Here is an 18,525-nt window from a genome sequence, read left to right as displayed (position 1 = left end):
AGCATCCTCTCAATGACAGTGAGAAAGTGAAAGATGTTCAATACATTTCATTTTTTATTCTACTATATTATTTTAGCTTTAGAGTTATACAAATTCACAATCATGTTCCTTGTATGGATAAAAATAATGAGACTGTCTTGTCTGGGGAAAAAAACACAAGAGCTGGGATCCACCTCTTTGATGACATTTTTGTGTTGAGTTTACCTAAAAATAGAAATATGACATTCCCAAAAAGTCCAAAATAGAATTAATGCTTATCCTTTTCAACATGGGTAAGACGTAGTTTCCCTAAATCTCTGAATGCACTGGAACAAAATTCAAGTCACAATTTGCAATTGAGTTCTTTTACATTTAGATTTCCACCACCAGATTTTAAAGGTTTGTAGTATAAAGGTGTCATGAGTTGCCTCAGGGCTTTTAGATTGCCCTGGGTCTCATAACACATATAGCCTCTTTAGATGGGGTAATGGTTATGCGTTGGGCTGAGGTCCGCATGGCTGGCTGTTTGAAACCACAAGCCTCCATGGGAAGATGATTGGACTTTCTACTCTTGTAAATAGTTACAGTCTCGGAAACCCACAAGGGGGGTCACTATGAGTCAGCATTGATTCGATGGCAGTGAGTTTGATTTTCTGTTATACCTTATTAAGCTCTTTAGCCCTCATGGTGTAATGATTACAAGTTTGGTGGTGAGGCTCCTCTAGGTGAGCAGCTAGAAACCACGAGCTGCTCCACAATTGAAAGACTGGGTTCTCTGTTCTCACAGAGGCAGTTCTACCCTATCTTATAGGGTCGCTAAGAGTAAGCATTGACTCGACAGCATTGCGTTTTGAGTTATAGCATTATGGTACAAAGACAAGACGGCCTATTTCTGGCTGAAAAGTTGGAAGGTAGTTTGAACCCACCTATAGTTCTACAAGAAAAGCAGTCGGATGGGCTGTAAAGATAATAGTGCTGGAAATGCTGTAGGGCAGTTGACAGTTCCATACTCTATAGCAACTGTCAGAATCAATTTGACAACACATAACAACACAAACATAGCACATTTGGACCAGGAGACACTGCAATGACTAATTTCTTTTATACCTTATCAACACATAATGAGGTCAGGATCCATAAAGTATAGATCAGATTTTTCAGTTATTTTTTCTACCCATTCAAATTTTTACCTGCTCTGCTGAGTATCAATCTACTGCTGCATGGGCAATGAAATATTCTGCCTCTATGGAGACAATTTCATTTTAAACTACTTTGCAGGTCAAACTCTCCCACTTAAAAAGGTCTGGGACCCTACACAAAGTCCATAAAAAGGCATTCAAATTACTGATTAGTCATAGTAGTTTCCTCTCCTATCACCATTTTGATAGTTTTGTTTTGATAGCTCCATTAAGTATTGGCTCATTCTTTATTCTTGATTTCCGTTTACAACATATAGGTGTTATAAATCATAAATCCCTGTTCACACACAAAAGCTACATGTTATTAGGAAAAAAGAAGTTTGAATAGAACAAATGTCAGGTCTTATATGTATGATACTGATTTTTACATGTTAGCTGGGAACACACCACAAATTAGCCTGAACATACTATCGAGGAGGCAAATTCTACAGAGTATTAAGTGCCTTATAGTACATAGATTTATGAGCGGTTAAAATGATCTCCATCTTTTTGATTACCCAAAGTTAAATGGACTTTGCTTACTTTCTGTAGCCAAGAAAGAGAAGATCGTATGCTGTTTTGAGTGTCGTGCAGTTTTTAAAGGATCACTTTCCCAAAGAGAAAACGGCCTTCAGTCATCACAAGGCTGTAATGCGGGTCAAGTGGAAAAACTTAGCATGGAAACAGCATTGAGCCATGACGTACTTCAATATTCGTTTTTGAAAGCTATCACTTTCTCAAACCGAATCCATTATGATTTAAAAGTGCCTTTTTATTGATATTCATTGTTTGTCAACCTGACAGTGGTCAATGGTTTATATCAATCTTCCCTTAACAGAGGAATTAAAGAGTTTGCAATACAGCTTAGACTGAAGGACATGTTTTCGATAGGTCCCAATTCAGTTGTCATTTCAGCAGCTTTGCCTCCACCCATTGAAGATGATTTTAGAGAAGAGGCAGCCAATGCTTTGGTAAAATTGTTTTCATCTTATGCAGTGAAGGATTTAAAAATTAGTATGACACTATCGAAGAAGCTCTTTTCGTTTTGTTTTTTTTTTCCCCTGGGGCATTTTCATTCTCATCGTGCAAGAACACTGAAGTTCACTGTCAATCATTAAACAACAAAATGGAGTCTCTGCCCAGGTAGAGATTAGCAACTATACCATCACTGGTAAACTAGCCACCAAATTATAGCCTTTTCTCCTGCCTCACCCAGATTTCACAGGGGCTGCACACCCAAATAAATGCCTCTTGGCTACCCATTCATCTAACAGCTGGAAAGATGACACTTGACATTTGGAAACTTTCCTGTGAAGATTGCTGCAAGGCTTTCCCATTAGCTTCCTGGTGAGACTGTAAGGTCGAATAAGCTGCCTCAAAACCTGCAAAGGGTAACGGAAATGCTCTAATATTAAGCCTGTGCAATTTAAATTTCTAATTCTCAAATCATAGTTCTGCAGATCTTGGAGAAACCACTGGCATATTTTAGGGCAAAATGCCTTTGAAGATGTTGGAATTAAAGTAATATTTTAAGCAATGATAATGATAACAAGTGTCTTTTTATTAAAAGTTGGCTCTGAAGGTCTTTTAAGCAATAGAGCAACTTGGATATAGATAAATTCTTATAAGTTAGTTTTCTATAGTCACTGATTGCTAAATTTTCAGCATATGGTCATCGTTGTCCAAAGCAAAATCCTCTAACATGAGGTACAGTTTGGGGTTTTGTTTTTACCAATTTTAGGGTTTATTTTAATATCATAAAATGATTTGAAAATTCTTTAAAATTCTTCTAACCCCAAAGTGTGGATTAGTTATGAACATCATTCAGATCTGAATAAAGTTAAATATTGTGATTTTATCAATGTATCAGGTACTAACAAAAGCCTGTTTAGTCATCTTTAGATAGTCCTCTTAAAGAACCCAAATCAGAACAGTAATAACCTAAACTAGTCAATGAAGATATTAGAAAGCCCAAATCACGTACACAATCTAAAACTCTAAAAACTGACAGGAGGTGAGAGATTATGTTTATCGATGTTAGTGTGTTCATTTCAATTAGAATCTATAGGCATGGTTCTTTTGCACTGTGCTCAATTTCAACTTCCCCAACTTCAAAGGACCCTTACACTGTCCAATTTTGTTTGATAGCTCAAAATTTCCTAAGTGAAAGACTGACAGGCATGCACAGTCACTATAAATGTTCAGTCCTGTGGCCACATGTAGATGAAATTACTAATACGATTAAAAAGGAAAATGAAACATTTAAAATATATATGCAGAAAAGCACCTAAGAAACAGAAGACGTGAATGAGCCAACATCTCATCATGAATTAGTCACTGTCTGGGTCTGAAATCACTTTTAAGAAGTCAGTTTAGCGATGCTAAAACGTACCTTATACCAATAATGACGGAGTTTCCTATGGAGGTGTATCTTTTTTAACTAAAATCACACAGAGACACATATCATTAGCTTTGCCACTCACTGTTCAATCAACAAATCTACCAAAAGGAGGCTCATGGAAAGCAGATGGGATATTATAGTAGAAATTGGACTTCTTCATCTCTAAAACTCAAACATACTACCACTCTGTACTCATTCTTTTAGCTCTACGACACAAATCTGTCTTCGCTATGTTCTGAAAACACAAAATCGCTTCACATAGAATATTGAACTGCCACCAGATGGTAATGACTTTCTGTCACTCTTAACCTGGGGCAGATTTGAACTAGTGACCAAGAGGTGAAAGGCTCTGTATCTCATTACCAGACCCTGACATACCTTGTTCCCTTCACAACTAGTAATCCTTTTCTGCCTCAATTGAACCAAAACTTGAATACCCAGAACCCACAAAAACTTGAAGCAGTAGAAATGCCACTCAAAAATGCAAGAATGCCAGGATTCCATGATGATTTTGAAGAACTTTATGAACACCTTATTTCAAAAGATATATACAACTTAGTAAAGTCATATTAAAAAGATTAATTATAAATTTCCTAAAAGTAGCATATAAGTTTACTGTGGCGTGGAGAAGCGTTGTAAACCCCAAAGTGAAGATGTCTATGTTTGTTAACTTACAGAGTTAAAAAGAATAGATATTTTTGACCTAGTACACCTGAATATTTACATGTGTGTATTCTCTGTATTTCTTCTATAATAATTCTGCCACAAAAATACTTTCATTAGGGACTGAAAAATGAAAAGGATTTTAGATTCAGAAATGGAATAATCAAAAAAGACATCAGTCACCATAACATATATGTTACTTAAAGAAATCAAACTTATTTTAATAATGGATAAAGTTTGAGAGAATTAAAAATAAAAGAACACCATTTGGGAGCATGAATTTAGGTGAACTAATGTATATAATGAAAAGATTGAAATTAAATATGTCATAATTTCCCCCCTGCAGTTGTTGAAAGTTGACCTCAAATATTGGCTGTTCATAACAATACTTTTAGCCATCCTCAACTTATAAATGTACTATACCACATTCTAACTTTTTAAATGATTAATTCACCAGTGACTCCTTCTTTATCCTTTGCATTTTTCTCATAAAGTTTGACTTTCATAGAATGAATTATATCTGGGAAAGAATAGGGGTTCTTTTCCTTCCGTCACATATATTTAAATAAGTGTTACAGAAAAATTCCTTTTAGATAATTTTATGACGCTAAATGCTTGATTTACTATCTTCCAAATAATAACTGTTTTATTCTGATTTTCAACATCTATCACTTCACCACCATAGTCACTTTCATATCAGCAATATGTAAAAATAGTTGACCCATTGCTTTACTAGTACACACTTCGCTTTTTATCAAAGTTTCATCTAAGAGATAGTAAATTTTACAAAGATTTTTGAATCACAGAATAGTTACACAAATTAAAAATTTTTCTAACAAAAATATCTAGACCAGTGGGTATTGAAAATATTATTTTCATAAGACAATACACCAGAAAGTATTACTACAAAATTATAGGCATATTTGGCATCTTGAAGGGATGAAAATAGAATTATAATTTTTAAAAATAGATTTTTATTGGCATATAGTTCATCATACAATTTAATCATCCAATCATACTAAGAATACTGGTTCAATCATCACTAAATTTCAGAACAATTCTGAACTCATTGTTGTTAGCTCCCCCATCTGCTGCCATGGCCCCATCCACTTACTGTTTCTATGAATCTACCTATCCTGGATTTCATACACAGAAAATCACACAAAACTGAACCAAAAAAACTTCATAATCACTAAAGACAATCACTAAAAGCAAACAAACAAACAAACTCAACAGCAATGACTAAACAAAACATAGAAAAGCCTCAATGAGAAAGCAGACTATATTAAAAACTGAAACATCTTTAGAATAAGTCAAAAGGGAGATCAAATGACAGGCTATTATTGCATTTTTACTTAACTACATCTGCCATAACTTACTTCACCAGGCTCCAGTATCAGATAGCAAAGTTCCTCTTATCCCTTAAGTGTGATCAGAGGGGATTTACTAGCTACCTAAACCACTAGAGACTGTGGAACTGGATTTAGGGCTAGTATACATAGACTTCTGCTAACTGGGTGTTCACAACTTAAAGTCTTAAACTCAATTCTTGGATCATACGTGAAGGTGTGTTGGCTCCACGTAGACCTAGTTACCACCTCACTTAGACGCTGCTTGTTTCGAGACAAGCCTTTAAGACCCCCAGACACTGTTCTTTTTGATAGCTGGGCACCATCTGGTTTCTTCACCGCACTTTGCTATAGCACCGTATGTTCAGTGATCCCTTCATGATTGAAGTGTTCTTTGAGTAGTAGGTACCAAAAGAACTGTGAAGGGGCAGGATCAAGACTATAGGATGGCTAAAGTAAGGTTCCCAATAAAATTGTCATAAGACAGTCCTTGACAACTTAGAAGAATGAGCAGTCATTGTCAAAATGGGGAAGAAAAAAATCTCAGCACCACTTTTTTATCTTTTATGTCTTCAATGCAGTTTTCAATATTCTTAAAACTCCTTCAAAAGAAGCCTCCACAATCATAATGTCTTTTCAATTGATCAAAATTGTTCTTTGTCACCCCCCAACCAAAAAAATAAGTGTCGTAACCTTCTAAGCCAGTCTCTCTGCCTTGACTTTAAATTAGCCCAGTGGATAGCCATGGAAGCCGCAGACTAACACAAGTTTACGACAGAGAGATGTTGTCGAAGTCATCCACTGGTTGCAGAAACATGTTTAAGCACATTTTCTTTGGGATAATCATGTACAAAGTGGATGTCTGAACTGGAATTCCAGTAGCAATATTTTCTGACTTACTTTAGTATATTTAAAATAGTTTTAATTTGGGGACAATGTATCATATATGAAGAATTATCTTCTCCGAACTAGCATGACCTGTGTTGGTGGTTAAACATGAACCAGCTGATTCCCAAGTGCAACAGAGGACACAATCATCCCTGAGCCTGAGCTCTTCACTGCAGCCACTGTGTTAATCCGGCTTCTGGAGAGTCCGTCGTCTTTGACATTGGCCCTCTGCTTTCCCAAGCATGATTTCTCTCACCAGGAACTGGACCCTCCGGATGACATGTCCAATAAACATGAGACAAAGTCCCACAATCTAAGAAGCATTTTGACTGTACTTCCTCCAACACAGATTTGTCCATTCTTCTGGCGATCTTTGATACATCTGAAATACGCATCCTCAATCAACATGGTAATCCAAATGTGTTCATTCTTCTTGCGTCTTCTTTATTCACTGTCAGTTTGCATGGATGTGAGACCATTAAAAATAGCCTGGCTTTTATCAAGAATATCTTATTATCATTCTTATAGCTATAATGAGCTTCTTACCTGGGATTAAAATTTACCAAAAAATAATTTTATTTTCTGTCTAAACTATTTCTTAGTAGGACAAGGCATGGTAAGGCATTATATAGTATTATTTTTCTTTTTCTCTACTTTTTGAAAACGAATCTGTTCAAATGAATACTGAAAAAAAACAACAATAAAGCTCCTGCAGAGTGTGATTTTCTCCGTTAATATCAAAATAAAGCCGTCTGTCTTGTGATTTAAGGTGCCCTGCTGGCTTGGCGGGTTCTGCACTGGACTGCTGACCAAGGTCAGCAATTCAAAACCACCCACTACTTTTGAGGAGAAAGATGAAGCTTGCAGTTCCCATTGCTATGCACAGCCCCTGACACCCACAGGAGCAGTCCTGCTCCGTCCCAGAGGGTTGCCTCAGGGGACATGTGCTCACCAGCAATGGTTTAGGTAGGTGTTTGTTTGGGTGCCTTTAAAAAGAGAGTCTCTCTCTGTTCCTTACAGGTCATTTTTAACCAAATTGAAGCTAACAGGTGCACTGGATCAATCTCCTTATCCTTTTCTTCTTTGAGGCACACAGACAATGTCCATGGAACGCTGACTCTTTTACCCAGGAGAGCACTTCCATGGTCCCAGGAATTTTTCAGTTGCCACCACTCGCCTTGCGATTTTCCAGGCAGAATCAGCTGCATCCCTAAGCCTTTTTATGTTGGTTGTAAAAGTAAAAGACTATTGTGTAAATGAATGAGTAATAGGAATGAGTAAACAAAGAGGGTTGATTCCGTAAAGGCTCCGTTGAATATTTTTCAAATGATATTATAAAAGTGAGTTACTAAAAAGAATCCATTGTTGAAAAGGTGCTCGATAAAAAATAACTACACTGATTGCAGGAAATCATACAAAAAGTCAGAAAATCGCTTTCCATGAAGGTTGAAGTTCGTGCAATACCTTCGGAAACAAAACTAGAAACCTTAACCAATACAATCGAAGTAGATGTACGGCAGAAGCACTGGAGCGCTCTCCACATTGGCTTTGCCCTTAGCACTGGGAGAAGAAGAAGAATGAAATACATGTATAAAGAAACTCTGCTTCAGACAAAAATGGCATGCTTCTCCCTCTTTCACATATGTTCTCCTAAACAAGTCCTCAATTGTGCCCACTTTTCTCACTGAAGCAACGGGTTACTGATTTGGGCCACGTAGGGTTTGAGAGCTTCTTTTGCACTTTTATGGTTTAAAATTAATGTTCTGAACTTAGCCAAATTATATTTTTAATGAATATTCTGGAGTTACCTATATAAATAAAATGCCTTATTTTTGTCCACAGTTAACAATTAGATTTGGACGTTTAATCATAACAGCCAATTTCCCTCCATTTTCATTCTCTGCAACTTATAAGATGTGCCATGTTCATGTTCCTAGAACTTTTCTATATACATAATCGTTCTAGTTAAGTAATTTTTAACCAGATATAAATTATAAGTGCACTCTTACTTTAATCACCGTCTTCTAAATTCAGTTTTAAAATATAGAACTAACTAAAAGTTGAAAGCAATATATATCATCTATATGTGTATGTGTATATATATGAATAAAATATATATCATCTATATGTGTATGTGTATATATATGAATAAAATATATATCATCTATATGTGTATGTGTATATATATATGAATAAATTATGTCATCTATATGTGTATGTATATATATGTGTTTGAATGCACACACACACTAAATATATATATAGTGATAGAAATACCAATAGTCTTCTTAGGGCCTCCGGAGATTAGGGCAGGCTGTGCCTTTGGTGAAATACAAAGAAGCTGCTTCACTGGTGCAGGGCTTAGGAAACAGTGGAAAGTACCTTGGTGGAAATTCAAGGAAGGCATTCCTTCCTCTGAATGGACGTAGGGCAACAAAAGACACAATTTTTTGGAGAGTAGAGCGCAATCTGAATTTCAGCTAGCTGGTTTCCTCGCTTTGGTATTCCTTGTGAAGTGAACAACATATTAATTCTTGTCCAATCTCCCTCGTTATAGTACATCCAAATAAATCAGTCTTTCTGAATTTGTTCCTATCCTCCTTTTCATCTTGGTGAAGTCTTTGATAATATCATGTCCTGATACCAACACCCAATCATGCTATCTTTGTATGTTATGATTAGCTAATGGATGAATGAATAAATGAATGAATGAATGAATAGGTGATTGACTTTAGGAATAGATGGATGTATGCATGTATTCAAAGATATAAATCATTAAATGACTGAAATGTCATTACATTTACCTGAAACTTCCACCCTCATATGTTAAAATCCCATAATTTTGGCTTCTATTCAAATACCTTAATTTCTAAAACAGCCCTGAAAACAACAAATATTTATAGGGCAGGCCATGTACTAAAAGCAACACAGTGGTGTAGGAATTCTTAAATATCATAATCCATTGTAAAGCAGTTCTAATGAAGTAGTGGTTACACCTTGGGCTGAAATCCTCAAGGCCAAACTTTTACTCCCATAAATAGCTATAATTCGAGAAACTCACAGGGCAGTTCTACCCTATCCTATAGAGTTGCTGTAAGTCAGCATCAATTCCATGGCATTGATTTTGGTTTTTAGTTTGTTATTTGTTATAGGCTCCATATTTGCCTTTTGAGTAAAAAAAGTGTTCTCAGCCAAAGTTGAACCGTTTGAAAGTTTGGGAAATGGTTTTGAAACCAAGTCAGTTTAATTTGGAGCAAAAATATCTAACCACTATGGCATACCGCTCCTCATTTATGCATTTGGTCCCCTCCTAGAGCTGAGGTTGGGCATAACAGCTGGTAATTGATCAAATCAACTAATAAAATATAAGTGAAATTCTGTCTATATGATTGCGAGAGTCATGGAAATCACAACATGAATGTTGCTAGTTAAATAACCACATTTAACTAAATGTGCATATTACAAAAAATTATTAGCACTCAATTGCAATGATCATACGCTACATTCATGCCATAATAATTCATTTGTTGAGTCCCACTCATGCTGTCAGGAAATTCATGATTCAATTCCACCAGCCCTCCGCACCTCTCTCATGCGGATTTTACAGTCTTGGAAATTTACAATAGGAACACTGTGTCAGAATCAACTGAACGACAATAGGTTTTTGGTACTGACTGTTTTGCTTCCCTACTGCCAAAATAATTCACAATATAAGACAAGGTGTTCTAAACTATACTTATGAATATATTTTATACATTGTATAAAGTTTTCTCAACAAACTCTACAATTATAACAAACCACTATTTTAGTTATAATGCTAACAAGCCCTTTATTTTTATTATCATCCCTTTGACATTATTTTTAAGTGGAAAATCTCACTAGGGGGTTGTCTCTATTTAAAAGATGAATACTCTCATATATTTTGAGGCTACAACATTAAGCTATCATCTTTCTCACTCTCACTACGATCTGGTCAAGGACCAACTCTTAGCGACCAACCCTCTAGATCTGAGTAGAACTGCTCTCTGAGTTTCTGGCACTGTAACTCTTTATGGGAGTAGAAAGCTGACTTTCTTCTCCCAGGGCCACTAGTGGTTTTGAACAGATGACTCTGCAGTTAGAAGCCCAATACATAACCTCTGCGTCACCAGAGCTTCTCTAAGCAATCACAGTCACTGGCTTCAATAGAGGCAGAGCAGCAGCTGAAGGTGTTACAAACCACAGGGAAAGAACTGAATAGCAACTCTTTGGCGAGAAGGAGGCAAAATCTGATGGACAAGAGTATGCTGCAGATAGGAAGAGTAGAGTAGGAAGAAAAAAAAAGAAGCACCTTCAGAAGGAAACTTGGCATGTTGAAGAAAGTCAAATGGGCATGATGGCTACGGAGTTTGCACTTTATGGTGAATGAAGAGAAACCATTGAAGAGAATTAACATGAGGAAGTTGTGATAAAACTGTAATTCTAGAAAGATGACTCTGGTAGCAGGGAAAGGGTGTTGAATTTGAAAGGGTCTAAGGTGGAGATAATTTCAAGAGATCAGGGAGGCCAGAAGTTAAGTAAAACAGAGGGGAAAAAAATCCCACTTTTTCCATATGTTCCTTTCTAGTTTCGTCAGGTAGTCTAGCTTAGGGCCAGAGCATCCATTACGCATGCTCAGAGGTCCGAGCTACTGGCCCATGAAGGAGTGGTACAGTGAGCATGCTCAGAGGTTCAGGTTTCTGGCCAGGAAGGGGAGGTACACCTGGTGGGTGCTGCACCTGGATTGGCCCATGTAGGCCAGGTGAATTAAATCCAGCCTATGGGGTTGACCAGGGTCGTAAACCACGCCTCCCAGAAGAATAATTACAGAGGCAGGAGCAGAGCTCATGAGGTTATAAGCAGCTTCTAGGGAGGCTGCATGTTCCTGAGGAGCCCTGCGGGTGCCTGTGTAAGCCTGAAACTTATCCTAACTCTCATAAAATTCACTTGGATCACAAAGTAGGCTTCAGCGTGAAGTGTTGATTTTACTTGACAGAGATTTATCTATTTTCCAACTCTACTCAGTTTGTAAAATGCAATTAAACACTTTGTTTGACAAGTCTGAACTTTGTGCCAAATTTAAATCTCTTACTGGTCACTATATATATATACTGTAGTGCAATGTGTATATATTCCTTGCAATGTGTATTTCTAAAGCGAATGTCTTTGTATGTGTGTATTTGTGTGTATTTTCATCTTCATACATAAAAGTCTATTTCTCTCCATCCCTTGGCAAAACCAATATAAAATAATTACTCATTTTTATTAGTTCTTATGTATTTTATTAAGAGAAACAAAAAATTAAGAGACTGGAGATTGAGGAAAATAAAAAGTCCTTAAGAATAATTTTAATGATAACTGTGAAATACTTCAAAACCGCATTACCAAAAAACATAATGATGCATATTTTATACTTTCAAAGTAAACATTAGTTTTAACTATTTAGAAAGCACTAAAACCCATGATACTATAGAGAACCATGATCAACACTGACTTACAGATTTCTTTAATATCTATCACCTTCCACCATTTTAACTCCTGAAAATCAAATGCACACTTTGGACTTGAATAGACCTAACATAATGAAATATTTAATTATCTTTTGATTCTACTTTAATGTCTTGAACTAACAGACAAGATAGTAAGAGGTACGACTGAAAGTTGTAACCCATCAAAAAATAAGCTGAAGAAATTCTATAAATGATTTCTACAAATATATTACCGACCAGATGCAGACAATTGTCATTAGATGCTGTCCAATGAATCCCACCTCCTAGCAGCCCTGGATTTACAACAGCACAAAACATTGGCAGCTTCGGTACCATCCTCACAATTGTTCATATATTTTTAGCCCATCGTTGTAGCTGGGGCAAATCCATCTAATTGAGGGCCTTCCTCTTTTTGCTGCCCCCTTACTTTACCAAGCATGATGTCTTTCTCCAGGGACCAGTGTTTCCTGACAACATGTCCAAAGTAGGTGTGATTAACTTTTGCCATCCTAGCCTCTAAGGAGCTTTTTGGCTATATTTTTTTCAAGATTAATTTGTTGGCTATTTTTGCAGTGCATGGTACTTTCAATATTCTTCCCCAGCACCATAATTCAAATGCATTGACTCTTCTAAGATCTTTTTTAAGTTATGTCCAACTTTCATATGCCTCTGGGTTGGGTCAGGTGCACCCTTATCATCAAAGTAAACTCTTTGATTTTGAACACTTTGATAAGGTATTGCACATCTGACTTACCAAGTGCAATACGTTGTTCAATTTCTTGACTGCTGCTTCCATAAGTAAGGGTTGCAGATCCACACAAGACAAAATCCTTGACAAGTTAACTCTTTTCTTCATCTCTCCTGATATTATCTATTGGCCCATTTGTGAAGATTTGGGTCTTTTTAACTTTGAGTTGTAATCCACTATGAAGGCTACCATCTTTGATCTTGGTAGCGAGTGCTTCATGTCCTCCTCTTTTTCAGCAAACAAGATTGTTTCATCTGCATGTTGCAGGTTGTTTATAATAAACTTAGGAAATGAGCATGTAAATTTAGGGGCACACATTGATATTGATTTATTGGGAGACAAGTGTGTGCACACACGTATATATACCTCTGAGCACATACTAGCATGTGTCTTTCAACTCTGCTTCCTTTAGAATTATCACTGTGTCACTGTGTTTTTTTTCTTATAACAGGTCACGCTGAAACACTTAGAGTATTGTTTTCGTTTTTATTGTTGGCTACTCCTACTATCGTTCCTCAGTAAAATAAAAAGCTGTCAGTCCCACATTAGGTCCTAAATGGATTCTGAAAAATTGTATTAATCTGAGTAATATAGAAGCCTGGGGCAAATAACTTATGTGGCTTATATCTGGGAATCAGAGATGTGAAGTATGGGCTGGGGAAGGGGAAGGTCACGCTTGGTTTAAAAACCAGTGAATCTGAAGTGGGTAGAACCTCCCTGAAAGGCTGCCCGGCTGGACCACAAAAGAGCGCTGTCCTGAGAGGGGTACTAAAAGGGAAGGGTGATGGGGAACCTTGACACTCTGATGAAAACAAGAGTAAAATAAGATAACAGGGATCTACTGGGATAGGCAGGTTTGGAGACAGAAAGAGTGAAGGAGACAGAGGAGACTAACCACCTGGAGGAGTTGCCTTGACCTGCTACCTCTGGGCGACTCTGAGATCAACCCGACTTTCCAAACCGCTGATGGTGTCATCCTTTGGTGAGAGCGGAAAGAGGGGCTGTGTCACTCCCAACTTGTCTCTGCCTGGTCCCGGGCTTCTGTACATGAACAGAATCCTCTCACCTGACCCCTTCCACTGTGTACCCTCAAATCTTTTGATTTACGACTAATATGGACAATATTTTTTCATTTTAGATTTAGTATTTCCAGAGAAGATGACTTCTAAGCTTAATTTCTCTAAAAAATTCTATTAGCTTTTACAATCATTCTAGAACTCTGAATGGCTAGGACACGTCACTCTAGCCCAGACCCCAACATTTCAAGTCCCACTTCCAAGAAAGGCCCTGGGTGAGGTCGGGGTGGGTAGGAAAATAAAACATCGTACAATCTGTGCAAAGAATATGAATTATGAATGAATATATAAACTCACAAGAGACAAAATGTTGTGACAAAGAGGAATACAATAGTCAAGAAAATATTAGAGACAAATAAGTTTGTTAGTTCATGGAAAATGAATGAAGAAAGCCAAACATAGGGAGGTAGAAAGTCATATTGTGAGTGGAAAATCTTTCATGAAAAGAAAAGAATGGATAGAAATTTTATTCAAGGTGGCAAAGTCTTCTCAAAATCCTCGAGGTAAACATGACTATTGCTGTCATGCCATTTCAAGTTGGTCCTGAGTCACAGTGACTATGCACTGCAGAACTAAACAGTGCCCGGCCCTAGGCCTTTCCCTGCACTAACATTTAATTACTAACACAAAGATCTTGTAGCTATGGGTTTCCACCTCCATGATACACATTCATTGTACTAGTGTATACTAACTATACATTTTATAATGCTTATATTTTGCACTGGTTATAAGATTAAGTAATTATGAAACAATTACAATATATTCATAAACTTTCTTTTTCTTTCCACTAAGTTAAATAGCATTTGAGAAATTGAAAACACCTCCATTGGTTCAAATGGGCAGCTAATAGTATTCTAAAATGTGTAAGATCATTATAAGTAATGGTTCTATATCCTATATTGTACACCATCTGGGTTTGACAAAAATACCATTTGGTATTTAAATCTTTAAGCCAAAGATAAACATTTTTTAATAGAGGACCGAAGAACTGACGGCATCCCCCAGGGAAAAATGTACAATGTATATATTTTTTAAACCAACTAAACCATTCTACTATCCAGCAGACACATGTTATTTTATCCAAGTATATTTATGAGTCAGAACCAACTCGACAGCGCCTAGCAAGAGTAAATATGTATATCAGACTGCACACACAGAGAGAGAGAGAGCTCTGGTGGTAGAGCGGTTATGAGTTGGGCTGTTAACCACTCCCAAGGTCAGCAGTTGGAAATCACCAGCAGCTCACGGGAGAAAGAGGAGTTCCTCTACTCCGATAAAGAATAACCATCTCAGAAACCCAGAGCGGCAGTTTGATCCTGCCATTTAGGGTCACAAGGAGTTGAAAATGACAAGATGGCAGGGAGTTTTTGATTATCTGTATCTATCTATATGTATATATGATAAATGCTCATACAGGCAGTCTAGGAAACAAAAGGAGGCAGTTCTACTCTGTCGTAAAAGGCTACGAAAAGTCCGAATCAACCCAATGGCCGAGAGTACGAAGTTAGACCAAAAGTAATTGGAAACAATGAATTTCAATTAACAGCAAACTCTTTACCTGTATGTATTTGTGAATGTACCAAGACGCCTGCTTTCCATCATTCACCGATTCCACTGTCGTGTTAGCCATTCCAACAAGATCACCACCGGCAAATACCCACGGTTCACTGGTCTGCATAGTTTCTGGATCTACTTCCGGGAGACCCCATTTGTTAAACTTTATAGGACTCAAGGCTTCTTTCACTGTAAGAATTAAAAAAAAAAGAGTCAATAAGCAATAAATAATGTGTATATCACATGTTGATACATTAAAATTAATAAAAGATATTTAATTATTGTTCTAGTTCAGTGAATCATAAAAAGAGAAAGTGAAAGAAATATCTAAGTTAACCACACATTCAAAGTGTACTAATGGAGCCAACTGGTTTGAAATACTTTACATGTAAAATTAATCACTAGAGATCCAGTCAGTGTTCCAGACTTAATATTTTTGCGTATCAAACATAGGTCTATGAAGAAAAAAATGTAAATACAAATAAAATATACTTTGCAAATATATTGATTATTTTATTCAAATCTGTTGTTCTTCCTATGATCTCAAACGTATTCCTTTGTGTCACAGGATTATGATACCATGAATTTATGGCTCTGGCAGGGTGGCTTTCTCAAAGAAGAGTCCACCATAATGATTTGAGGGCACCCAGCCTTCAGGACATTCATTTGTTGATGGGCATGACTCAAAATGTGAAAAAATGGCTTCAAGCATCTACTAATCATTCTAATAACTGGAACTTGGAATGTACAAAGTAAGAGTCTAGAAAAATTTAAAATCATCAAAAATGAAATGTTATACATAAAGATCTGTATCCTGGGCACTAGTGAGCTGAAATGGACTGATATTGGTTAGCTTTAACCTGAAAATCACCTGGTTTACTATGCGAAGAATGACAAATTCAAGATGAATGACTGAATCAGGAGGAATCATGATGCATTCGTCATTAAAAATGACATTTCGAGATCTATCGTGAATCACATTGCTGTCTGTGACAATACCCACATCCCTACAAGAAATTCTAGTCAATACAATTATTATTCAAATTATGTATAAATCACCAAAGCTAGTGATGATGAAATTGAAGACTTTTAATTGATCAGACATGACATCAAGATGCATTGAAAAATATTGACAATTGTAATGCAAAAGCTAGAAACAAAAAAAGAAAGAATAGTAGTTGGAAAATATACACTCATTGATAAAACCAAGTTGTAGATAGAATGTTGCAAGACCAATGACTTCTTTATCACAATTACCCTTTTTCTTATTTTCAAAGACATAAAAAGTGACTGTACCCATGGGCTTCACCAGAGGGAATACACAAAAATGTAAGTGACTGTGTCTATGCAAAAGGAGCTCTGGTATCATCGTGGTCCCACATTGAGCTGCCAACTGCAAAGTCAGCAGTTTTGAAACCACCAGCTGTGCCTCGTCGAGAGGGAGATGAGACTTTGTACTCTCATAAAGCATTACAGTCACAGAAGCAATCTGCCTTGCCCTGTAGGGTCACTGTGGGTTGGAATAGATGCCGTGTCAGTGAGTTTGATTTGGTTTTGGTGGATGAGATGATAGAGGTGCTTGCTCATGTGTAAATTCAGGTTGAAGGTGAGATAAATTAAATAAGACCATGAAAGCCAAAATACAAGCTGGATTATAGCCCACCTGAATTTCAAGAACAGATTTGCTGCATTGAACACTAGTAACAGAAGACCTGTTGAACTGAAGGATGACATCATGAACATATGGCATGAAGAAAGTATAAGGTCAATAAAAAGTAATTAAAAAAAAGAGATCAAAGCCTAGCTTAGGTAATAACACTTTTAAACTTACTCGCAATTTTAAAGTAGCTCAAACAAATGAAAGAGATGATGGATTAAAAGAGTTGAGCAAAAAAGGTAACTTGCGAAGACAAAATAAAGTATTATCATGAAATGTGCAAAGACCTATAGTTAGAAAACCCCAACGGAAAACCGTGCTAAGAATTATCTTAATATAATGAACTGATGAAAATATTCAAGGGCTAAAGTTTCCATATTACAGGATTCTATGGCCAAAATATCGAACAATGCAAGAAGCATCAAAAGGAAATGTGAAAAAAATATAGTCATGTTACCAAAAATATCTAGTTGACATTCAGTCATATCAAGAGGCAGTATATGATCAATAATTATGGTACTGAAGGAAGAAGTTCAAATTGCATTGAAAGCCTTATCCAAAAATAAGGCTCCAAGATTTGACAGAATACCAATTGCAATGTTTCAACAACCTGATAAAGCACTCATTAGTCTATGCCAAGAAATTTTGAAGGTGACTACATGGTCAACTGGATGAAAGAGATTTATATTTCTATCCTTTGTAGAGAAAGGTGACCCAACAGAATGCTCAAATTACAGAGCAATACCTTTCATATCACATGCAAGTAACATTTTGGTGAAGATCATCCAATGATGGTTGTACCACTACATTGACCAGAGAGCTGCCAGAGGTGCAGGCTGGATTCAGAAGTGCATATGGAATGAGGAATGCCATTGCAGATGTCAGAGGGAATTTAGCTGTAGGCAGAGCAGACCAGGAAGATGTGTACTTATCTTTTATTGACTATGCAAGGGCATTCGAATGTGTGTATCATAACAGATACTGAATATCTTTGAGGAAAATGGGAATTCCAGAATACTTAATTTTTCTCATGAGTGTCCGGCACATGAATCAAGAGGGCATTATGCAAACAGAACAGGAGCGAACGACATGGTTTAAAATCAGAAAAATGATGCATCCGAGTTGTTCCCTCTAACCATAGTTATTCAGTCTGTGTGCTGAGAAAACAAACAGAGAATCTGGGTTATATTAAGAAGAATGAGGCATTGGGATCGGAGGAAAGCTTTCTAACAAGCTGTGATACGGAGATGACACAACCTCGCTTGCTTAAAGTGGAGAACGACTGAAGCATTTCCTGATGAAGATTAAGGTCTGTAGTGTTCAATATGGATTACAATTTAGTGTAAGGAAGACCAAAATCTTCACAACTGAACTAATAAATATCACGATAAACTGAGAAAAGAATGACTCCAAGGATCTCATCTTGTTTGGATAACCAGTTAATGCTCATGGAAGCAGAAGTCCAGAGAGTAAATAAATGACGCATTGCATTGTGTAAATCTCCCTCATAAGACCTCTTTTTTTT

At 36.7% G+C, this 18,525-nt stretch overlaps 1 protein-coding gene across 1 annotated transcript in view; it reads right to left on the bottom strand.

The window, feature by feature from the left end:
- Positions 1–18,525, bottom strand: part of DPYD (dihydropyrimidine dehydrogenase) — a 1,157,760-nt gene that overhangs the window by 601,345 nt on the left and 537,890 nt on the right. The window contains exon 12 of the mRNA XM_045291906.1: positions 15,348–15,532. Within this exon, the coding sequence (XP_045147841.1) occupies positions 15,348–15,532 (185 nt within the window). The remainder of the gene's footprint in view (positions 1–15,347; positions 15,533–18,525) is intronic.

Source organism: Echinops telfairi, unplaced genomic scaffold, assembly GCF_000313985.2.
Source record: "Echinops telfairi isolate 266 unplaced genomic scaffold, ASM31398v2 ScPeMD7_443;HRSCAF=831, whole genome shotgun sequence".
Classification (NCBI taxonomy): domain Eukaryota; kingdom Metazoa; phylum Chordata; class Mammalia; order Afrosoricida; family Tenrecidae; genus Echinops; species Echinops telfairi.
This window is presented reverse-complemented; position numbering and strand designations above follow the sequence as displayed.